This window comes from Microtus pennsylvanicus, chromosome 9 (genome assembly GCF_037038515.1).
Source record: "Microtus pennsylvanicus isolate mMicPen1 chromosome 9, mMicPen1.hap1, whole genome shotgun sequence".
Lineage (NCBI taxonomy): Eukaryota > Metazoa > Chordata > Mammalia > Rodentia > Cricetidae > Microtus > Microtus pennsylvanicus.
In genome coordinates this window covers 109,093,095-109,116,967 of record NC_134587.1, presented here as the reverse complement: position 1 = coordinate 109,116,967, position 23,873 = coordinate 109,093,095, and the positions used below count along the sequence as shown (strand labels likewise).

At 52.8% G+C, this 23,873-nt stretch overlaps 1 protein-coding gene across 18 annotated transcripts; it reads right to left on the bottom strand.

Moving 5' to 3' along the window:
• Positions 1–240: 240 nt before the first annotated feature.
• On the bottom strand, positions 241–9,666 carry Ssbp4 (single stranded DNA binding protein 4). 18 transcript variants are annotated; one of them, XM_075987195.1, is made up of 17 exons: positions 9,474–9,666; positions 5,281–5,353; positions 5,120–5,181; positions 4,952–5,036; positions 3,137–3,211; positions 2,571–2,630; positions 2,427–2,496; positions 2,239–2,309; positions 2,085–2,155; positions 1,846–1,891; positions 1,722–1,757; positions 1,586–1,637; positions 1,437–1,507; positions 1,274–1,352; positions 955–983; positions 768–875; positions 241–524 (listed from the first exon to the last, which is right to left on the bottom strand). In XM_075987195.1, the coding sequence occupies exons 1-17, from the start codon at positions 9,527–9,529 to the stop codon at positions 495–497; spliced, it is 1,074 nt and encodes a 357-aa protein (XP_075843310.1). In that variant the 5' UTR covers positions 9,530–9,666; the 3' UTR covers positions 241–494. The 18 variants fall into 18 exon arrangements, 17 of the variants coding, with proteins under 17 accessions (XP_075843310.1, XP_075843307.1, XP_075843308.1 ...); XM_075987192.1 differs by having other exon boundaries at positions 360–524; positions 1,586–1,640; positions 2,571–2,675; XM_075987193.1 differs by having other exon boundaries at positions 360–524; positions 2,571–2,675.
• Positions 9,667–23,873: the final 14,207 nt, after the last annotated feature.

Below are 23,873 nucleotides of genomic sequence, written 5' to 3'. Positions count from 1 at the left end.
TTGTGGCCTTTTACCAAGTCTTAGTGTGTAGCCCTGGCTAGCCTGTGTATGTTAACCTTGCTGGCTTCAACTCAACCCATTCACTTGCATCTGCCCAAGTGCTGGGGTTAAAGGACTGTACCACCAGCCTGGTCCCTATGTTCTCCTTGTAGATGTGGTAGGCTCGCAACTTCACCCCACCCATCTCATCTGGGCAAGGATTGAGGCCATAACTGCTGGTCAAGTGAGAGACACCAGTGGTACCAAAAAGACAAAATCAAATGGTGTTTATTGGCTGTGCGCACCCCCCCCCCCTTCAGCCCCGTGACAGCACACAGTTCAGAAGGCCTGCCGTTCTCTGAGGTCCTTGCACTGTGTGCGTGCGTGTGTGTTTAGAAAATGATAAAGTCCTTCGTGGGGGGCCCTGCCGGCCATCCAGGCTGAGCTGGCCAGGAGTCCGGGTGGGGCGCGACCCCAGACCTTGCCAGCGGGACACTGGGCGCAGACCAGGGCTATCACACGCTCATGGTCACGCCGGGGGAGTACTGCGGAGAGAGGGCGGCGCGCGGGCGCGGCTCAGCTCTGGCCGAGGCTGGGGCCCGCCCTCCCGGGGACAGGGGAGAACCCGGGGAGGGTGGGGAGGAGGGGAAGGTGCCGCGCCGCCCCCCCCACCTGGCCCGCCGCGGTCATGGTCTTGCTCTGGCCCCGCGGCCGCCCCGCCGGGGCCTGCCCGCCAGGCCCCTCCGGCCCGCCGCGGCCGCGGGTGGGGAGTCGACGCAGGCGCTTACGCTTTCGCTCGGAAACGGATGCAGGAAGGTCCCGGCGGCCGCCATCTCGTTGTCGTCGCGCGGGGTCCCCGGGGCGTTGCTCAGGCCGCCCACGGCGCCAGGGGAGTTCTGGGGGCGGCGCCGATCAGCGCATGGGTCCCCTGTTCCAGGTCACCTGCCCCCACCCACCCAGCGTGCACAACCTCACCTTCGGCAGCCCGTCCATATCGCCCGAGCCTGCGGGGAGACAAGAAGCTCAGGTGCTGATACGGAGCTCAGGGACAGGGTATCCCAGGGGCTCTCGTTCCCGTAGCCTGGGGACAATGGAGGGTGCAGGCGTTGCGCTCAGGGGCCACCCGAGATCTTGGGGGCAGGGGTCTCTCAGAGCCACCCCTCCCGTGGCGTGGAGGTCAGGGCACTAGCGGATCTAGGCGCCGGCGACCAGGGACCCTCGTAGCCTCTTGTCCGGGCGCCTGGGGGTCGCGGTGCCCGCCGATGAAGCCGCTAGGTGGCGCCCGGCCACTCACCCAGGGATCCGTTCACGTGGTGCGGCTCCATCGCGCTCATAGAGGCCATTGGGCCCTCGGGGCCGGGGCCGAGCGGGAACTGCGGGCACAGGGCAGCGTGGGGCTCGGGCCGGCCGCCCCCTGCGGGGTCCCCGTCGGGTGAGGCGCACCGGCCCCCACTCACGTTAGCCCTGCCGGCGCCCGGCCCGATGGGGTTCATGATGGTATACATGTTCTCGCTGGAGTTGGTGGAGTCTGGGGGGACAGCAGGGGCTGCGTGGGTGGGTGGGTGGGATGGAAACCCCGGCCCACCCCAACCCGTGTGCTCCCTACCTCCAGGGCTGGGCATGATGGGTGTTCCGGGGGCGCCTCCTCCTGCGAGTCCCTGCTGGGAGACATGGGGACTGTGAGACGTGGCTTGTCTGGCCTGCACCCTTCAGGTCCCACCGCGCACCTGCAGGGAACTCACCGTGTAGCTGCCAGGAGATGAGGAAGCATAGGGGATCTGGGAATAGGCAGGGACAACTGTGAGCGTCAATAGCAGGCAGCTGGCCCGAACCCTCCTTCCCCAGCTCACCCTGCCTGCCACTCACCGAGTTACCGCTGGGACTGGCCCACGGGCCACGCACCCCCGGACCCCTGGAAGAGATGGGGGCGCTGCAGCAGCCCAGGCGCCCAGGGCCCAGCAACCTGTCATTCCCCAGGGCTAAGTGATCCTTTTGGCCTGTTTCCCCTCCAGACAGTGGAATAAACGTTGCCCAGGTTGTCCCTGAATACATGGCCTGCATCTAGGCTGGGTGACCACAAGCCTGAGAGTACCCTAGGGCCTTACATGTTCATGGATGGCAGGACCTGGCTGGATGCAAGGGAATTGGGTGGGGGCCTCATGCCAGTTCCATAGCCCTGTTGGGGCAAAAACGTTCTTTCGTCAGAGAGTACCTAGGGCGTGGCCTTCCCACCCCACAGTGGGTTGGGTCACCCCTTACCTGGGGCCCAACACTGGCCATGCTCCTCGGAGGTGTCCCTCTCTGCATGGAGCCTCCCAGGCTGGGGTGCCCTGGGCAGAGACATAAGGAAGAGGGCTTGGGCATTCCCAGATATGGACAGCACATCCAAAAGGGGGCTTCAAAAAAGAACGGGTCCCGAGGAACAGCAGCTGGAGTCTGTTACTCACCTTGTGCGCGTGGGGAGGGGTCCATGGCACCAGGGATGATGGGCTGGGACCCAGGGAGGCCCACAGGAGGCTGTGGGGTGGGCACGGTACTGAGTTGGAGGCGACACCCCTACCCAGCTCCTGTCCCACCCCGCACTCTCTCACCTGTCCTGGCATCCGTAGGGTGGGCCGGGCACCCCCTGGAAACCGTGATGACATGAAGGGCTGGAAGAGGGGGTGGGGGTCAGCAATCTTCATTCTGTGTTTCCCCTAAAGAAACCCTGTTTTTTCTTAAGCCTGGGGCACAATGGGAGCAGGGGCCTCCAACCTTGCTGGTCCCCTGCCTCAGAGACAAATTACAGACCACAGCCAGCTGGTACAGCTGCAGGAGGGAGCAGTGCGCGGTCCGGCATGTGTGAGGGCCCTTATTTGACTGTGGGGGTCACCACTAGAACTCTGGGAACAGCTACACATCTTGAGGGTGAATGGGCCTGACTGAGAGGGGAATGGGAGCACAGCCTGCAGGTAGCAGACAGTACGAAGAGACTTGAACAGGACGGTGGAACCAGCGGACACCGGTGCTCAGGGGTACAAACTCATGCCTGTCACTAGCGATGACAAGGTGCACACATGTTCACATCCACTGTGTCCACAGCCCTTCCACCGAATTCCAGCCTGCAGCTTACCCCTACCTCAACTGTGAGGACAAAGGAGGCCCCAGGCAGCCATACCTGGAAGAAGCCTGGTGCCCCCATCGTGTCGTTAGGGGCCATGGCGCCCATCACAGGGTTGGGGGCTGCGGCACTCTGCAATGAGACACCAGAGGATATGAGAGCCAGGACAGGTGACTTTCGGAACAGGGTTTCCCCTCATCTTTGCATGCAGCCTGGGGACAGCTATCACGTGGTCAAGCTGGGAGACCAGAGAAAGGGGTAAAGTGGTGTAGCAACACCCCCAGACTTCTATGGCTCCCCCTCATCTCACGTGGACTCTCTTCTGGTGGCATAGAGGCCCTCTCCCGACCCGCACCCCTAATGTCTAGGCCAGTCCTTGCCCCAAGGGCCCCTTCCTTGTCCTGCACTGTAAATGTACAGCCACCCATCCAGGACGGAGGAGCGGGAGTGTGGGGAGGGTCCCTAGACCACAACCCTCCTCAGATACACAACAACCAGGCTCGACAGGCTCAGAGCTGGGGTGGGGGGTGGGGGGTTGGCAGGCTCCTTCTGCTGTCCCTCTCTTCTCACTGCCTTCCCAGGAGGCTATGCTGGCTAGCACAGACATGCCTGGGACTCCGTAGGCTTCTGCTATGATCTCTGGAATGGGGACAGCCCCACCATAGCTCAGAGTCAGGTCCCTGGTGACCTGTTCCTGCAACTCTGAGGTTGCTGCAAGCATTCTGGTCTAGCCCTGGGGAATAAATGACAGTAGCCCACAGAGAAAGTGCACTCTCAAGGAAGCCCCAAAATCATTGTAACTCCGGCTGATTACGGGTTGTCATGGCCAAAGCGCCCCCCCGCCCCCACGCCTGGCCTATCCCCAAACGCAAACACCAGGTCCCTTGATGCAGACCAGCTGGGCACTGCGGGAGGGCGGTCTGAGCCGGAACCCCACCCCCCGCGCCCGTCAATCATCCCACAGCGGCGCCCCCGCGCCCGCCCGCATTACCATGACGACGGGCAGGGCTGCGCTAGCGTTTCCAGGAGACGCCAAGGTCGGGGCCGCAGCAGCAGGGCGCCGAGGACCAGTCTGCTCTGGCCCCGCCCTCCGACGCCCACGCTGCCATAGCAACCGGTGCCTAGGGACTGCTGTGAGGAGGCAAGGTCCGCCTACTGTGCCAAAGGGAAACTGAGGCCAGGGCGTTGGCCTTTAACTCCAACTCTACAGAGGCGGGAGGTAGCGGAATCTCTGAGCTACATAGGAGTTCCAGGATAACAGGACTACTTAGTGAGCCCCTATCTCAAATAAAAACAAAACAAAAAATTCCAGGAGACTCAAGAGACCACTTGCTGCTCTGGCAGAGGCCCCACGTTCAGGTCCCAGCACCCACATGGCGGCAGCTCATAATCTGTAATGATGCCCTCTTCTGGCCTTCACAGGCACCAAACATACACACGGTGTACAGACAGACTTGCAGGCAAAACATTCATACACATAAATTAAAAGTGTTAAAATTTTTTAAATAATAAAATAAAAAAAAACAATAAAGAGGGGCGTGGTGGTGCATGCCTTTAATCCCAGCACTCGGGAGACAGAGGCAGGAGGATCTACAGAGTGAGTTCCAGGACAGCCAGAGCTACACAGAGAAACCCTGTCACAAAATAAACACACAAACAGCCGGGTGATGGTGGCGCAGGCCTTTAATCCTAGTACTCAGGAGGCAGAAGCAGGAGGATTTCTGTGAGTTTGAGGCCTACAAGAGCTAGCTAGTTCCAGGACAGGCTCCAAAGCTACAGAGAAACCCTATCTCGGAAATAATAATAATATAAAAAAAATAAACAAACAAAAACAAAAGAAGTGGCCCAGATTCCAGAATCCTGGAGACTCACATAGTCCTGGAAGACTTTGGCCTCACTGGTGTGTTCACAGGCTTCTCTGCGGTCTGGTGCTGCGCAATAGAGATCCCAGAAGACACTGCGGGCAGTAGAAGGAACAAGGTGATCCACGTCCCCGCGAAGACCCCACTTCCTTCCGTTAGCTCACACACACGCACGTACCACCACCAGGAGTGCAGGAAGCCAGGGGGCTCGCCCAGGGTGATGTTCTTTTCCCAGCGGATCTATCGGGAAGAGGATGAGTGAGGGGCAGGCACCCAGGAGGGATCCGCCAACCCTGCCAGGGACAATGTGGTGTGTCTTGGCAGAGCGGACAGACTCACCTCGGACAGGAAGGTCTGAGCCGACTTCTGTGCGCCTACATGTAGCAGGTACTCATACACGTACAGCGCGAGCCTGCAGGCAAGGTGTGAAACGGTTCAGGTCGCTCGGCAGAAGGGCACCCAGGGGCCTGCCCAACACAAGGCCGTGAACAGGTTCCCCAGCCAATCCATCTAACTCGCAGAGCTTCTGCCCTATACTAGATCCACCATCTCCACCTGCTGAAAACAGCTTCTTCAACTCATCGACCTGGGGCAGCCAGCTCCCATCTATTCCCAACACGCTACATAAATGTCCCCCCCCTCAAGAGCCCCATCTTCATCTTCTGTATCCAGTGGTGGCTGTAACTTTTCCTTCCCTGTAGAGTACTAGAGGAGACAGTCATGGTGCTTCTGGGGAATGAGGAGTGGCAAGGCAGAGCCTCCAGTGCCACATGCCACCACCAGGCCACTACCCTGTTTGGCCAGAGTCTGCAGCCTGCTGGGACTCTCTTGCTCCATGGGCCATGGCCCACCATAGTGGGCTAGGCCATCCCACCCAGCCTTTCGTGCATGGCAGCTCTCATCCCAAGCTGGGCACTGGTTCCTCTCGCTCACATATGGGTCCTCTAAGTGCCAGCACCTCCCCGCTAGTCCCTATAGGGCATGAGAATAAAGGGACATGCTGGATGCTGGGGACCTGCGGGGCTCCAGGGGTCTCCCCAGCTGTCCTCGCCCCACCCTCTCTGGCTGAGGGCCTCAGCGACTCAGGCCGCCCATGCCAGCATCCTGCCGCTATCTCATTTCTGCCCTAGGATACACTTGGGAATGGATGCTGGGGCTTTGCACCCCCAGCCTAACCTCCATGGCGCTACCCTTCACCTTGATATTCTTTCTTTATCCATCCATCCATCCATCCATCAGCCCATTCACATGCCCACCCTTCTGTCCATTTGTCCGTCCATCCATCTACCCACCCTCTACTCATTCACCCACCTGCCCATCTATTTACCCATTCGTCCACCTGCCCACGCATTCATCCATTCCTCCATCCATTTGTTCACCCATCTGTCCACTGGTCTGTCCTCCTTATGCAATAGCACACCGGCCATCCTCCTAGGTCCAGGTGACTCCCTCAGACACAAACAAGTGGACCAAGAAGGGCTGAGCTAGCAGACAAGAAGTCCATGTCAGGATCATGGTAAGCTTGGTTTGGGATGGCAGCATGGCCAGGGTGGCATCCCAGCCCTGACACCCTCCAGATAGCCAAGAAGGAGCTGTGGCCACCAGAGCCCACCATTTGGTGGTCAGAGACTGAGCTGGGCATGATAGGGATGAGGTGACAACTGATGGTCACTCCCTACAGCCTGCCCACCAGTCGCGCTAGCCTTCCTCTCCCCTCTCCCTGCCCCTGCACACCTGCTCCCTGGCAGTCCCCCACCCCCATCCAAAGGAGGACTCAGGGACTAGATGTCACAGGGTGAGCCCCACTGGCCCAGTCACCAGGGAGGTTGAGGTGGGTAGCTAGAGGGACACACAAGGCCAGTCTCAAGTGTGCTCAACCATCCCCTCTCCTACCACATCTCAGCTCTGCACAGCTCCCCACAGCTGCTTCCTCCAGGCCTGCATGTCTGAACTGTTGCTCCATTGGCTCCGCCCTGCCTCCTGCCCCAGGGGCTCTGCCTTGGCTGTGCCTCCTGACTCCAGCACCAGCAGTCCAAGATGCCATACCCCACCTCTGTCCTATGCCCACCCTCCCCTTACTGTCTCAGGACATAGGTCCTGAGACCTGCACCCACTGGCTCACTGTCCTGGGTCTGCTGAGCCTCTCAGATCCCCCCAATTTCCCTGTGGCAGAAAGCAAGCAGACTGAGGGATCTTGAGAGCCAGGACAAGCTCAGCGCCCTTCCTGCTAGACGTGCTGAGTGTCCTGGAGAGCAGGACAGCTCTGTGTTAGCCGGCTGCCAAGGCCCAACACACCACCGCCACTGGCACCATGATTGTGGGGAATCACTGTAAAGGCCACCCCTACCAGCACCCCTCAGGCAGGTTAGCCAACCGAAACACCGCGGTCAACATCTAGCCTTCCTCGCTAGGTGTCACCAGTGTCCAAGGGAAGGTGTCCTGTGCCATCCTGAAGGTTTAAAGAAGCCACCTCAATTGCTGGGCAACACCACATAGACGCATGCCTGCCCACGGTCAGCACACACACATACTCCAACTTACACAAGGTCCATTCAGACCCCAGCCTCAACCTCGCGACCCAGGTAGACTTTCCCCAGCAGGTGGTGCACTGCTCTCCTGGAGCAGGCTCCCCGCTAGACATCAGGCCTGCAAGGCTCTAGTGCTGAGGGGACAGGCATGGTAGGTGGAGGCCACAAACAGGTGAGTCCAGGGTGAGAGAAAAACCAGGGCTGGGCCAACCAGTAATTGAGACACTGGACTTGGAAGTCCTGAACCCATAAAGGCTAGCCAACCACAATGCAGGGCCACCTGCCTACCCTCTGTGAAGACCCCACGGGACAGATGGAAGACCCTACACCAGTAGGCCGAGAAGAGTCCTGCTTCACGGGGCCTCATCTACAAGGATCGCCCAAACAGGCCTTGCGTCCACCCTAGCAGTCCCAAGCCTGGTTGGCCTCTTCCTGTTCTCTGTGAGCCCCACAGGCCAGACTCACTTCTTTCAGACACCCTTGATAAGCATTTGGCTCAGCCTCCGTGTGCAGTTCAAACACACAAGCCTCGCTGTGGCCCACAGCACATCCTCAACTCCCTGCCTACTCTTACCACAGGGCCTTTGCACCCCTCTGTCCCCTCCTGGCCTAACTTGAGGCTCCCGATGGTCACAATGGTACTTTGTGGGATGGCTGGGCCCTTGCTCTCTGGATCTGCACGTCCTCTCACAGAGGTCCCAGACTGTCAGACCCCGACCCCTGCCTCATCACCTCCCTAACTTAGCACAGGACTACTGACTATGTGAGCTATGTCCAGGCTGGGGACTCACCAGGTGTCGCACGAACGAGCCAGATGGTCCCTGCTTCCCACATGGGCATCAGCCTGATGCCAGGATGGGTCATTGAGGCCTAACCACAATACAACAAGGGTAGCCTGAGGGGCCAGCATCCATGGCATCCCCAGCAACCCAGACTCCTCTGTGGGTCATCTGTCTCATACCCAGGGCTGTGCTGGGCAGCTCAGCTTCTCGGTGGCCAGCCAAGTTTCCATGCAGGCTTGGCATGCTCACCACACCCCCAATGTATGTGCTGCCCCCAACATGCTTCAAATGTTCACACCTTCACCAACTCCCCTGCATGGGCACCCAGGGAAGGAAAGCCGGGCACCTCAGCTTGCCCACCTTGGCCACTCATCCTGCAACGCAGGGCAATGAGGGCCAGAACCAGTCTGGCCCACCTAGGGTCACTGGAGGTAGCCCAGGTAGCTCTACCTTCTTCCCTCCTGCCCTGTGTCCTCAACTTTGCCCACAAGCGACAGTTCAGTTCAGGTCACATGTGCCCACACAAATCTCATGACCTCCAGGCTCCCAACACCTAGAGCCCCTCAACCTCCTCAAATCTGCAGCTCTTGGGTTTGTGTGCATGGGACCCCCGCCCTGAGACCTGCAGCTCTCCATGAGCCCCATGGTCTCGAGGCCCAACCCAGGCCTGTGTGACCCCAGAACCATCGAGGTCTCGCAGCCCTCAGATGCTGTACCTGCCCCGGGCATCCTGCTCGCTGCTACAGCACGGACTCCTTAGAGCTCACAGTCCCTGATATGGCACCCCATCCACTTCTGTGTGACCCCAGCAACCCTTGGGGTCTTGTCTGACCCCTTGATCTTCTGTGCCCTCAACTGTCCTGAGACACCCGCCCCCAGGACCCCTGAATCTCCCACACTGCAGTCTCATGCCTTCTGTTTCTCAGTGACCCTGAACCCCTGGAACTCGAGTGCCTCCTATATATTCTGCCCTTTGTGTCTTCCGTGACCCCAAATGGGGCCTCAGGCCTCGCACACCCACAATCATACACCCTTGAGGTCTCGTGCGACCCCACAAGCCCTTTGACCTCGTGTGTACCCCTGAAATTCCCGCTCCATTCTGATCTCTGGTAATTCCACGAGCCCTCCGGATCTCGTGTATCCCCCTGAAATCCCGCACCCTTCTGGTCCCTCATGACCGCACAGTCCCCGGTCCCGCGTGGCCCCCGAGCCGCGCACTCACTTCTCGCGCGCCTGGCCGTCCGAGGGCGCGCAGCCCTTGCCCGCCTTGCCGTACATGCTCCGCACCTGTCAGGCGCGCATGGCCAACGCCGCCCGCTCCCCGGGTTCCGCAGCCATGTCCGCGCGGGAGCTGCGGCCGCGGGTGGGTTCTAGCCGTGCTGCCCTCCGCGGGCTGTTCCGGGAAGCGCGCCGCCGCCGCCGCGCGCTCCCGCCGCTCTTAAAGCGGCAACGGCGGGCGCGCACGCGTAGAGCCTGCGGGGGCGGCAGAGCCCACTAAACAAGCTGTGCGCGACTTAGCGCGTCTACCGTACCTCCCGCACCCACGCGGGAGACACGATCTAGCCACTGCCATGCCTCCAAATAGGGAAGCTGAGGCAGGAGGATGACTGCGAGTTCCAGGCCCACCTTGGCTGCGGAGCGAGACTCCCAGCTGCACAGATTCGCGGGGCTGTGGTTATCTGGCTTCGACTCCGAACATGTCTCCTGGCCTCAAAGTGCATGTGCCCACAACATTCTGCACCCAGAACACACATTGAGAGCCCACATGCAGCCCAGCCAGTTATGAGGAGTTCCATCCATCTTTTTCTTTTCTTTTCAGAGGGTTTCACATAGTCCAGGTTGGTTTCAAACTCAATAAGCAGCGGAGGACGACCTTGAACTTCAGATCCTGCCTCAGCATCCCTAACGCTGAGGTGACAGGCGTGCCCTGCTTAGCCTGGGTGGTATGCTGTAGATGGAGCCCAGGGCTTTGTGCATGCCAGCGTGGACCAACTGAGCCCCAGTTCACTATAATTTGTTTGTTTTTCTGAAAACGTGTCTTCACTCAAAGGTAGAGGCCAGCCTGGTCTACATAGCGAGTTCCTAGACAAAATACATAGTGAGGCCCTGTCTCAAAAGTAGAAGCTAAACAAAACAAAGTCTCAAGTATCCCAGGCTGTCCTCCAACTCCCTATGTCACTAAGGCTATCCTTGAACTGGTGATCCCCCTGCCTCCACCTCTGGAGTAGGGGAGTAACAGGCGTGCTCACTGGGCCGAGGGCATGCTACCCCCAGCCCCCACGTACACACACTTTCATAACACGCGGCCCCGTGAGCGCACGTGTGGTCGTGGCGCATGGGCGTGCAGGCGAATGCTCGCTGTCCCGCAAGTGTTCACAGTTGGACGGCGACGGTTTTTTGGGGGGGAAGGGGGACAGGCAGGAGATTGTCCCAGTAGGTCTTCAGCTACCGAAACGTCGCGTGGTGCAGTCACGGGCACAAGTTTCCTATGGGACGTGTGTGTGTGTGAGACAGTCTGCAGGTCACCGCGGTCCTGGATGGTGCGGGTGTTCCTGGTGCAGGCAGATCCCCCTTGCCCGGGCCTCCCCTCCCCCACCCTGCCGTCGGGCGGGAAGCCGAGACGAGGAGGTTCCAGGAGCGCAGGAAAGGCTGCTCTGGCGCGCCCCGCCTCCTCCCCCAGGACTCAGCTGGGCGGACGCCGGCCATTCCCATTTCCTGCCCGGCCCGCGCCCCCTCCCTTTTCCCCTCCCCCAGCTTCCTCTCCCCGCGGCGGGGCTGGCGAGTACTGGCTGCCCGAGAGGCCGTCGGGGAGCCTGGGCCATCGAGGACAGTACTTTTTGCAGCCTCTGCTCGTGGCAAGTGTACTCGCGATGCATAGGTTTCTTCCACCCTCATCTGTGTCCCCAAGGTCCAGCGCTGCCCAGGACGCCCGGTTTCCCCTTCCTCAGCCACAGATCTTTGATTAAGTATCTTCACCCACACTCGGTGCTATTTATTGAGCACCTGCTGTCTACCGGGCTCTGGGGACCCAGTGGAGACACTTTGCTATTACTCCTGGAGCTGTCCGCCGCGGAAAGCCGGCGACACATTCTGGACAGGGGGGAGTGGGGAACGGGCGGCGGCGAGGCAAGGTCGGCAGGGCTCCTGGAGGAGGGTGGAGGCGGGCGCAAGGAGGAGGGAGCAGGGGGCGCCCGCAACCCTGCAGGCTGCTCGGGGAGGATCTGCGGGCGGGAGCGACTGCGCCGTCGTCATGGCAACCGAGGCGCTCCCAAACACAGCTAGGAGAGTCAGAGGAGCTGAGCATGCAGGATACACACACCCAGTTTGGGCCTAGCCAGAGACTCGCCCAAACGAGAGAGAAGCAGGGTCGATACTGAAGGACGGGGAAGGGGTGCTCGGAGGCAGCAGAGAAGGGGTCAAGGATAGGCAAGGGCCGAGCAGCTTGCCTGGATGTCTGTACAAGCGCCACCTTGTGAGGCAGAGCTCTGAAAACCATTTCCTTGGGCCAGCGAGAGGGCTCAGCCGGTAAAAGCTCTTGCCACCAAGCTTGATGACCTGAGTTCAACCCCTAGAACTCACATGGTGGAGTATGTTGCCCAGTCCTGTGAGTTTCACACGCACAATGGCACCTGCGCTCACACACATATACACTGACACAGTAAGTAAATGTTCGTCAAATAAAAGCGACAAGCTGGAGGCGTTTGAAGCCTGATCCCTTTTCCGTTGGGTGTGGTAGGAACCAGATCGCCTGCTTTGTCAAGCGGATCTGCTTCCCAAAGCACGCGGAGGGCCTGGCCAGCGATCCTGGCTCACAGAAGACAAACCCAGAAGGGTAAATCTTGTTTCTTCCCTTGAGCCTCCTGCCCGAGACGGCCCCGTCCACCAGAAGAGCCGGCTCCGCCGCGCCCCCGTGTGGTCGGCAGCGGCACTGCAAGGCTGCTGCTCCTCCCTCCTCCCCTTCCCCCCTTCTCCGTGTCCCTCCTCTGCCCTGTCCCGCAGGCCTTCTCCACCCCCTCTAGATTTCCCCTAAAGCTTTGGCTGTCACTAAAATTGACAGCTGGTGCCCTCCTCCGCCAGGGGCCACAGCGCGGGTGAGCGGAGCCGCGTGGACCCTGCGCCCGCACCCAGCGGCCACAGCCCCGCCCAGCTGTGCGTAGGAGGCGGCACAGCTGGAGTGCGGCTGTGCTAGGAGACGGTTTCCTCTCCGCAGCTGTAATTATGGGTAATTTTCTAAGTGCAACACAAAAATTAAAACCCAAACACCACCGGGAAGGGAGCAACCGCAGCTGCTGCACGCGGCGTGTCGGGACTGCACTGGGGGCTGGGGCTTGGGGCCTGGGGTGGAGGGAGGACGAGAACCTGGGGCGATCTGTCCCTTAGCCTCTTGGGGTGCAGGGTTCCGAAATTCGAGGTATTGGGGACAGAAGTCTGTGTGTGGCCCGGTTCAGGAGCTCGGAGGCCCCGCTGTCCTCGCAGAGCCGCTGGGTCACGTCCCGGCCAGCGGACGGCGGGGGAGGAAGCCCAAGGGTCGCCCTTGCCGGACCGCAGCCTAGGGGGCAGGCTTCTTCTGTGGCTCCCGCCGCCCGCCCTCCGCCCTGCTCGTGAGGACTTCTGAGCCACACGGATCCTAGGACCACTGTGGGACAGGGAGACCCTTCTGGTGTGAGCCGCTCCCCTGCAGGACAGAGCCCTGTCGTTCCATTCCGCCTGACCTCGGGTCCTCAATTCAGCCACAAGCACGGGGCTTCATTTTTGGTTGAGTCCTTCCAGCAGGCGTTGGTACAGTTTGTTCTGCAGAGGAAAAAGCGGGCTCAGTGTGACAAAGCAACCTGCCTAAGGATGCACAGCAGGGACTAGAGACTGGAGGCTCATTTGAGGGTGCGTTGGTAATGCACGCCCCCCTCGCATACTCTCATTTCATATGAAAAACACTTGATAAGTATTTGCTGAGCAGACGAACCAGCAGCCGCTTTCTCTGGGACCCCTGGGGGTCTGGGTTTCTTCAAGGTTGTCGGGTTTCTTGCTCCCTCAAAGCAGCCAGGGGCTGTGGTTCCAGATGTGGCCACGCGATGGCAACAGAGAGGCCGCCAAAGAGCCTCTTGGCCTGGCGCATGCGCTCACTAGGGCCTCCAAATAGATAAGCAATCTGTAGGTCTCCCTAGGCGCCGGCTCCAGCCTCAGCCCTCTAGGGCTGGGGTCACAGGCCAGCGCCACTAATTTGGCTGCTAATTAGCAGCTTTCCAGTCACTGGAGGGATGGTTCAGTGGTTAAGAGCACTGGTTACAATTCCAGAGGACCTGGGTTCAATTCTCAGCACCCACACAATTGCTCATTTAACTGTTGAGGAGAAAGACCACTGAACTACATCATCATGGCCAAATTAGTTAAAGCAAACAATAATTAAAACAAGATTTTTATTCCTGAAGGCAAAGGTCAGCACTGGCTGCAGGGGTGGGGTCACTAAGTAGGGGAAACAGGTAGGGCTACAGAAACAGAACAGGACGGAAACAAAGATGTGGTTACAAGGTAACAAGGTAGTCAAAGCTTTTGAAACAGAGGTAGAGTCGCAAGATGGTTATCAACAACTTTTGAAACAAAGACGTAGTTGCCATTATTCCTGCATCAGGCAGCCCAGAACCATTTGTAGCTAAGGGTACAGCTGGGGCATAGCCCAATCCTTGAGAAACAGGTTTAATTACAAACAGGAATGAGCCTACTTCCCCTTTACCACAAATTGAATTTTAAGCCCAAAAAAGAGGCAGGCTGGTTCTTCACGCCTCCCTTGGTGCCCTGCCGAATCTTTAATAGGCTCTTAGCATTCTTTTGTTGTGGTTGTATTTGTTTTATTTTGTTTTTTGTTTTTTTGTTTTTTCCGAGACAGGCTTTCTCTGTAGCTTTGGAGCCTGTCCTGGAACATGCTCTGTACACCAGGCTGACTTCGAACTCAGAGATCCACTTGCTTCTGCCTCCCAAGTGCTGGGATTAAAGGTGTGCGCCACCACCGCCCGCAGGTTTTAGCATTCTTTATGGGGGAGTCACAACATTTGTAACTTCTCACCCATAGATTACACCTATGTGGTTAACAGACAGAACAAGCGTTTTAAGGCCATATCATCTTGGACTTACTATGGACTCTCTATGTAGCCATTTTGACTGTTTCATCAGGGAAGCCCTTGTTTGAGGACAAGGGTGACACGGCCTCCTTTGTAATGAGGAAGCTGTTGTCAGGGTCCAGGGAGGCTGAATGGCAGGATGGCAGTAGGACAATGGGCATTCATCAGAAGCATAGGTTACCAATCCTACTGAAGAAACAGGGACCGACCACATCAGCTGGACTGGTTCACGTCTGCTCTCAGCAAGGCCAGGAATTTGGGGTTCTGTAGGACACAGATCACCTTTGGAGCGGTTTGGAGTCCACAGCTGAGGTCAGGATTGTGTCTGCCAGCGAGGGGAATTCTGCAGGGATCAAAGTTAAAGCTAGGGAACTCTCACATGTGAAGGTTCCCGTTCAGGGGCAGGCAGAAGGCAGGGAAGCCCCTTCAGCCTGTGAGGGGTGGGCCCACATCTGAAGACTCTCCACGCCCTGAAATATACGCTACCATTGTTTGTACTTTGTGTTGAAATTCAAAGTATCTAGCAGCTGTCTGTAACATAGCCGGAGGAGATTTACACCCTGGGGTCATAGCAAAACCCATGGATTCAAAAGTATGAATACTTTTTCTTCTATCCAGAGGGCTGGATATAGATGGGACAGAGACATTTTAGCACGAAGAGAAGTAACTCTATGTGTAGGAGACGATCAGAGGAAATTTAAAATTGTGAGCTTGTGACTGATAGTAGCGTTAGTGTTACCAGTTTATAAGAACTGCACTGGGAACCTGGAGTTCACTACCAGGCTGGCCTCGCCCCATCCTCCTGTGCCACCATCACCCAGCTAAGTTTGAATTTTTTATGAATATTTATTGAGCTCTACATTTTTCTCTGCTCCCTCCCTGCCTCTCCCCTCCCCCCTTCAATCCTCTCCCAAGGTCCCCATGCTCCCAATTTACTCAGGAGATCTTGTCTTTTTCTACTTCCCACGTAGATTAGATCTATGTGAGTCTCTCTTAGTGTCCTCATTGTTGTCTAAGTTCTCTAGGATTGTGGTTTGTAAGATGGCTTTCTTTTCCCATTCTGTAGGCTGTCGTTTTGTCTTGAAGACCGTGCCCTTTGCTTTACAGAAGCTTTTCAGTTTCAGGAGGTCCCATTTAGTAATTGTTTCTCTCAGTGTCTGTGCTGCTGGGGTTATGTTTAGGAGGTGATTTCCGGTGCCAATGCATTCGAGTGTACTTCCCACTTTCTCTTCTAAAAGGTTCAGTGTGGGTGGCTTTATGTTGATCCATTTGGACTTGAGTTCTGTGCATGGTGATAGACATGGGTCTATTTTCATTCTTCTGCATGTTGAAATCCAATTATACCAGCACCACTTGTTAAATATGCTTTCTTTTTTCCATTTGATATTTTTTGCTTCTTTGTCAAAGAACCAGTGTTCGAAGTTGTGTGGACTGATATCTGGGTCTTCTATTTGGTTCCATTGGTCCTCATGTCTGTTCTTATGCTAATACCAGGCTGTTTTCAGTACTGTAGCTCTGTAGTAGAGTTTGAAGTCAGGGATTGTGATGCCAAGTTTGAATTTTTGAAATCTTAGCATAATAATGGCATAGAGTAACTTATATTTATATACCTAAAATCGTTTTAGAGCATCATACTTTATTTCTATTTTTATATCATCAGGTGTTTATAACTAAAATTATTTTTTTAAATAAAATTTTATAAATACAGTGTTCTGGATGCATATATGCCTGCATGGCCAGAAGAGGGCGCCAGATCTCATTATAAGTGGTTGTGAGCCACCATGTGGGTACTGGAAATTGAACTCAGGACCCCCGGAAGGGCAGCCAGTGCTCTTAACCTCTGAGCCATCTCTCCAGCCTCACCCCCTTTTTTATACTAACACTAACTCTTTCCATTTTTTTATTTTATTTATTTACTTATTTTATTATTGTTTTGGTTTTTTGGGACAGAGTTTCTCTGTGTAGCTTTGGAGACTGTCCTAGAACTTGTTCTGTAGACCAGGCTCAAACTCACAGAGCTCCACCTGCCTCTGCCTCCCAAGTGCTGGGATTAAAGGCCTGCACCACCACTGCCCAGCATCTTAAATTATTTTTAGACCTGTATAATTTATGTAAACTTTAACTCTCTCTTCTCAGTTATTTGCCAGCAGACAGATCTAAATGTTCCTGAGAACAGCCATTGCAAAGCCGGTTCCATCAAACAGCAGAAGTCACACCTGAGACCTGTTTTGTTTACCCCTTAGCATGAATGAAGCCTGTTAGTAGAAGATCCTGTGTGTGAGTTTACCTTTTTTATAAGGTGACCTGATAGACTGAGAAAGGCCAGGTCTGGTTTTTTATGTGGAGTGTTTTAACCAGGGAGCTGAACTCAGACACTAGAGCTGTAAGAAGGATAATAACAGCAGGAAATACTCCAAATGGCCTAAGCTTCAGTTCATATGTCACACATACCCAATCCTGAGATGGTCGCACTAGGCTCCGGTGGTCTCTGTGGCTTCCTTGGGGACAATGCTTGTGCGTCTTCGGCTCTCCTACAGGACAGCACGGGCCTTTCGCTGCCAGACCCAGGCCTAAGATGAGAAACTTGGGGGCTGACCTCTCTGGGCTGACCCAACAGGACCCTGGAGGCAGGCGAGGCATGGGGCAGTTCTGCCCAGTGGCTAGTGTCACTACACTCCAGGTGGAGTCATTGTACCTACCTGTGTTCTTTGGAGACCACAGGGTCACTGTTAGGAGCCTCTGTCACAGTAGGGCTTTTCCCACTAAACATTGTGAATGCCATATTCATCAGATCTTTGGAAACGTTTGTGGGCCATCTACTAAGTGTACCTGATTTTAAATAAACTCTGTTTTTAGTTACTTTAGGTTTGACCTCGAAAACATCTCTAGCAGGCTAAATAAAGCTTGTCTTCCTACCCCTCAGAAAGGAGTTACACTTTTAAAGAATTTGATCATTTCTACGGTGACTATCAATGTGTGCGTCTTAATCATCTTTAACCTTTCACAGCAAGCTGGTAGCTTTTATAAGACTAGGAATTTTATTCCAATTAAGCTTAACATTAAAAATACTGTAAGGCCTTTAATCCCAGCACTTGGGAGGCAGAGGCAGGTGGATTTCTGTGAATTTGAGACCAACCTGGCCTACAAGAGCTAGTTCCAGGACAGACTCCAAAGCTACAGAGAAACCCTGTCTCGAAAATGATTAATTAATTAATTAATTAATTAAATAATAAAAAGAAAAATACTATAAGTTGCCAGACCGTGGTGGCGCACACCTTTAATCCCAGCACTCGGGAGGCAGAAGCGGGTGGATCTCTGTGAGGTTGAGCCCAGCCTGGTCTACACAGTGAGTTCCAGAATAGAACCCTGTCTCGGAGGAAAAATAAACCGAACAAGTCTTTTTGTTGTTGTTGTTTTGCTTTGGTATTTTCAGACAGAGTTTCTCTGAGTGGCCCTGACTTACCTGAAACTAGCTCTGTAGACCAGGCTGGCCTCAAACTCACAGAGATCCGCCTGCTTCTGCTTCTGCCTCTCAAGTGCTGGGATTAAAAGTGTTTGCTGCCGTCACACAGCTGAAAATTACAACCCTTGAATTGAAGTTTTTTTAGGATCAAAATAAAACTTAAAATCTTAAATATAGCCCGTAGGGAGACTGGCAACTTTATTTCCTGAATCCTTACATAGCACATCTCCACAGAATATCATTGTTAGAGTTGATCAAAATAGCTAAAGATTAATAAAGTTAGCAAAGAAAAAGACTATACCTATGCAGGATTTCAGACAGAGAGAATGCTGGGAAGAAGGCAGAGATGGCAGATAAGTCTCCATATCATTTTTTTGTGAGCTGGTGTTTATGTTCAGTTACATCTGGCGCCCAGTATGGGGCACCAGAAAAAGGTTTATCTGATCACTCTTCATCCGAAGGTGCAGAGCAGACTTCTCCATTTTATACAGGACCTAACTAGGGGGTGAATGCAGTCCAGCAAAGTCATAAACATTCCCAAGAAACTGTGTTTGCCCTGGTCAAAGTGACCCACCAGGGTGTCCAAACAACATCTGTTTGCTTCAGATGTCCTTGTAGGTATCTGATTAACTGTTATTTTGAAATTCTTGTCTGCTGACAGTCACTGTTTTGAAATTCCCCTGTACCCCAACCAACAAATTCAAAAGTTGTTTATTTTTACCCAATCCTGAAACACCAAGGCTTGTGCCGCCTTGTTTGTGGGTTTTCCCTTTTAAAATCCCTCACCCTGAGGGCTTGAGGGTCATTCTCCCCCGCCTGCTGGGTCAGAGTTAGCTAACTTGTAATCAATAAACTCCAGTGCATTTGCATCAAATACCAGCTCTGTAGTGATCTTGTGTGGGGTCCCATGCCATGTGGGCACACTACATCAATAAGAACTCGGGAGTCAGATATCAAGTAAGAACCAGAATGATCAGAGAAGTGGCAGAGAAGCAACCAACAACCTCCTCTCTTTCTCCTTCCAGACTGGCTCCAAAGCTACATAAAAATCCTGTCTCAAAAAGAAAAAAAAGAAAGGGAGGAAGGAAGGAAGGGAAAAAGAGATGTATTCTCAGCTGCCTCTCTACATAACCCATGTGCAAGGAACCCCTCACTGCAGACTTCTTAAGTGTTGGGTTTACCTGGGAGTGGTAGGCCAGGCATTTCCAACTTCCCCCCACTCTTGGAATGCCTGACATGCCTGATGTCCCTTGCATGGCCTCTCCAAATCCTCAGCTTGGACCCCAGTGCCATGAACGTCCTTTTGGTTCTTTGACTCTGTTGTGTAGCCAAGGTGATGAAACCCTGCTAATGGATGGTTAGACTATGGGCTGCTCCAATTTTCTAGACCCCAGTGTCATCAAGAGCATCCTCAGGTGACAGATCTGACCTGTCACCAGGGGAGGTCAGAAAAAGAAGTGGTGGCTCTGGTTGAACTCCCACCTAGGCAGAAATAACCAGAGGAGTGTGGAACATCTCTCTGTGCCTTGGATGAGGAAATGCTAGGCATGCTAGACCCTCCTCGGATCCAACAGATCAGGATCCTACAGAACAAGAAACCAGATCTCACAGAAAAAAATAAAAGCTTCCAAGATGGGCAGTGATGACGCACGCCTTTAATCCCAGCACTCGGGAGGCAGAGGCAGGAGGATCTCTGTGAGTTCAAGGCCAGCCTGATCTACAGAGCAAATTCAAAGACAGCCAGGACTGCACAGAGAAACCCTCTCTCAAAAAATAAATAAATAAATAAGTAAGTAAGTAAGTAAATAAATCCTCCGTGATCTGCCAGCACAGGTCCCCAAAGAAAGGAGATGCTTGTGTTTTCCTGGTTTTGATGTGGCTGTTACTCAGGCGGCCTGACAAGCGGAAGGCATGTCTCAGACCTCGGAATAACTCCGTAGCACAACCCTCTGAACAGCAGCTCCTCAGTATCAGAGGCCCAGAGGGAAGGAGCCAGCTTCTGGCTTTCTGAATTTGGTTTGTCGTCTTGATCTCACTGGGGCTTCTAAATGCTAATCCCCAAAATGGGAGGAGAAAGGTCACTGAACCAGATCATCATGGCCAAATTAATTAACACTTGCTCTGTAGAGCAGATTGGCCTTAGACTCAGAGATCTGTCTACCTTGGCTTCCTAAGGGCTTGTATTAAAAGTATGCTACCACAGCCTGGCTTTAATGCAAGATATTTATTTGTGTACACAGGCTGCCTCCCCTTAACGCAGGTTCAAGATGTCCACACTGGATGTGTGGAGGAGAAGACTTCTAGACTGTAGTGCATGGGGTGGCAGGTTTCCAAATGGGGTACTTGGCAGGCAAAACAGGCAGGGTTAAAGGAGCAGAAACAAAGATGTGGTTGGTTACAGGGTAACAAGGTAGTTATGACAAGGCAGTAACAGCTGGTTGGACAACCTTTTGTAACAAAGGCAGGTTTACAAGATGGTTATAAACTGATATATTGTAGGCCCATATTTCTGTATGGCACAAGAGCCATTAGCCCGGTCTGAGCTGATCACATAACTCTGCAGACAAGCTGTCTCTGTTTAACAATAGTCAGGACGTGCTGCTCCTAGTTTCTTTTGTTATAAATGTAGATCACCTGAGAAAAGATGTTGGCTGAAGCTGATGACTTAAGAGTTAAGAGGTTTGGTGCTTCCTCCCTTTGTAATTGGGAGGATATCTTATAGAGATGCTAATTCATGGCCTACGTGACTGCTAGCAGACAGGTAGATGCGGACATGACTTGAGCCCATGCACCTGGTTGCCTAGGAGACACCCTACTGTGTTTTCCCGCTCAATGATGTGATGATATATAAGGTGTTTGGGTAATAAACGAGAGATCTTTGAGAGAGATCTTGCCCTTTCATGATGACCGTGTAAGCTGCGTCGGTTTATTCCTCGCAACTCCGTTCCAGTCCAGTTAGGGAATCTGTGTTGGACCCACATGGCCTCCAACAATATATAATATCCTTTTGTATATGTGATGCTTTAATTGGTTAAGGAAGAAAACTGTTTCAGCCAATGGTTTAGCAGAGTAATGCTAGGCAGGAAATCCAAACAGAGATATACAGAGAAAGTAGGTGGAGTTGGAGAGTGTCTGCCAAAGGAGAAGGACACCTACCAATTGGTCACAGCCTTGTGGTGATACATAAATGAATAGAAATGGGTTATTTAAGATGTAAGAGCTAGCTAGAAATACGCCTGAGACATTGGCCAAACAGTGTTGTAATTAAAATAGTTTCTGTGTGATTATTATGGTCTGGGTGATCAGGAAATGATTGCGCAATCTTTGCACAGAAAATGTCACGCCAACATGGGGCAACTATGTTCACATAAAACCTGAGAGAAGTTGGGAAGGAATTCTAGACACAAAAGAAGAGAGTTAAACACGGTTTCTTAGTAGCAGCGTTTTCTCAGGTGGGCCCTGTTTGCCAGCAGTGAGCAGAGGTGTGACTCCTTTTAAAGAAGGCTTTCTAGTTGGTCCTTGTTGCACAAACAACTCTGGCTCTTTTGGAAGATTCTGCACTTAAATGGGGTTTGTGAGCTGTAGCACAACTCCTGCTGTAAACACTACATGCTATGGTACAGTTCATGAGTCATGAGTTGGGCAAGGGCCTGGAGATTGAAACACACACACACACACACACACACACACACACACACACACACGGACATGGGTAAAGCCAAGAATTCCCCTTTCTTGTGTTCCAGGGCAGCTGATATAGGGTCTCATTGACTAAATAGCCACATCTTAACTCTCAGCTGCAAGCCCACCAGAAATCACTCCCCTGCCATCAGGAACTCCTGAGGGTCTCATGCTCAGAGCAGCTGCAAGCACAGGAAAACAAGTTGTTTACTCCAGCAGGCAGGGGTTCACAGGAAATTCAGGGTCTGGGGGCCCACAGTCCCCAACAGTGATCAGCGTGATATAGACCCACTGCATCCCTGGAACCGGGGCAGTGAGTGTGGCTTGCACAGCTGGTTGTGACATACCTCCACCATGTTGAATGAGGCGGAGCCAATTAGTCCTGGACATGCTGCTTAGCATTTTAAAAAGCGCTCCTCGTCAGAAAATGATTACAGAAACACAATAAAAACAGAGTCAAACAGAAATAAAACTCTGAACAGGTCAAAGGTGTGTTTCAAAAATGTACATAGGTTTGGGAGACAGAGGAAAAAAGAGTATAGACAGTTATAAAAAGAAGTAAAGTCTTTAAAGAGTCAGTAAAAGTAAAATAAAGGAGTGCAGACAGTCACAGATTAAAGGGGTAAAGAAAAATAAGCCATGTAAAGATGGGAAAGCCACGGAGAATCAGGATTATGCATATTATTATGTTTTCTTTGAATTTTTCATTGCAGAGATATATTTGTTCTGGAGGTTAAACAAACATAAGGATATCTTCATTTCAAAATTTTGCTCTAAAGATATGTTACTTTGGAAAAGAGGCTCTGCTTTTGTTCCCACAGAAGGGAACATGTGACCTTCTTCCAGACTAATGTGATTTGATGAACCAAGACTCCCTCAAAGGCCACCATGGACTCTAAAAATACTTTACCCAATAAACAGCAGGAAGCAGTTTGGAGAAAACTAATCCCAAATTCCGAAATATTGCTTATAAATATTTGTTTTCATTTAAAGGGGGTTGATTATAAGTGATTAATAGCCACAGTCAATTTCTGGAAAAAATAGGGAGGATATGATATAGAGACGAATACTTTGCATTGGTATAAATCTTGGTTATTGATACAAATTTAAGGTTGATTTTGTTACACTGTGTATATATATATTTCTGCTTTTGTATAAGTTATTCTGTTTGTGCAGCTCATTTAAAAATGTAATGTATAGGGGGCTGGAGAGACTGCTCAGAGGTTAAGAGCATTGCCTGCTCTTCCAAAGGTCCTGAGTTCAATTCCCAGCAACCACATGGTGGCTCACAACCATCTGTAATGGGGTCTTGTGTCCTCTTCTGGCCTGCAGGCATACACACAGAATATTGTATACATAATAAATAAATACATAAATATTTAAAAAATAAAAAAAAATTTAAAAATGTAATGTATAGTTAACAAATATATATTAGAAATCGAGTCCCAGAAGCCAACCCAGTCCCGGGACACTGGAGGATCAGGACTGAGCCAGGGACCAGATCCAGAGTCAGCCATCTCTATCAGAACAGGTCCAGCTCCAAGCCAGGGACTTCTGCAGGAGGGGATCCAGAGCAGGATTTAAAGATCAAAGCCAGCAGCCTAGGCCAAAGTAGGCCTGAGACAGCAAACTCCAAGGGAGCAGAGCAAAGCACAGGAGCACTGAGCTATCTCCAGGAACAGGAGTAGCCAACAGGGTAACTAGAACTGTGGCACTGACTGTACCACGAGGAACAACCATCTGAGCTTTGGATTCACTGGCACCTAGAAGATTAATTAACAGAATTCAGACAGCCCCAACCACACCTATTAGAGGAAAAGATGAGTAGAAAAGGTAAGATCACACGCAACATCACAAAGAGCAACACAACACCAGTAAAACCTAAAGACACTACAAAAGTAAGACCTGAACAACCAAATATAGATGAACCAGAAGAAAATGATCTAAAAAATAACCTCAAGAGAATGTTTGAAATTCTTAAAGATAAAATAAGAAATTTTCTTTAAAAATTGAGGCGAAAACAAACAAAGAATGGGAAGACATCAGGAAATCACTTAAAGAAAACTAAGAAAAAGAAATCAAACATATGAAAGAAACTATTCAGGACTTGAAAACTGAAATAGAGACAATAAACAAAACACAAGCCAAGGGAATTATAGAAGCTGGAATGTAGACATAAGTCACAAAACAATCCCACACCAGTTTGGAATTATGATTAATAAAAGGGTTATTTATTTAAAGGGGAAACTTACACAACAGCCCTCTGTGCCACCAGGAACAGAGTCTAGCAACCGGAAGCAGAGCCGGAAGCAAGAGAGCGAGAGCACGGCTACCACTGCTTTTTAAAGCAAAAGAAAACTGCTTT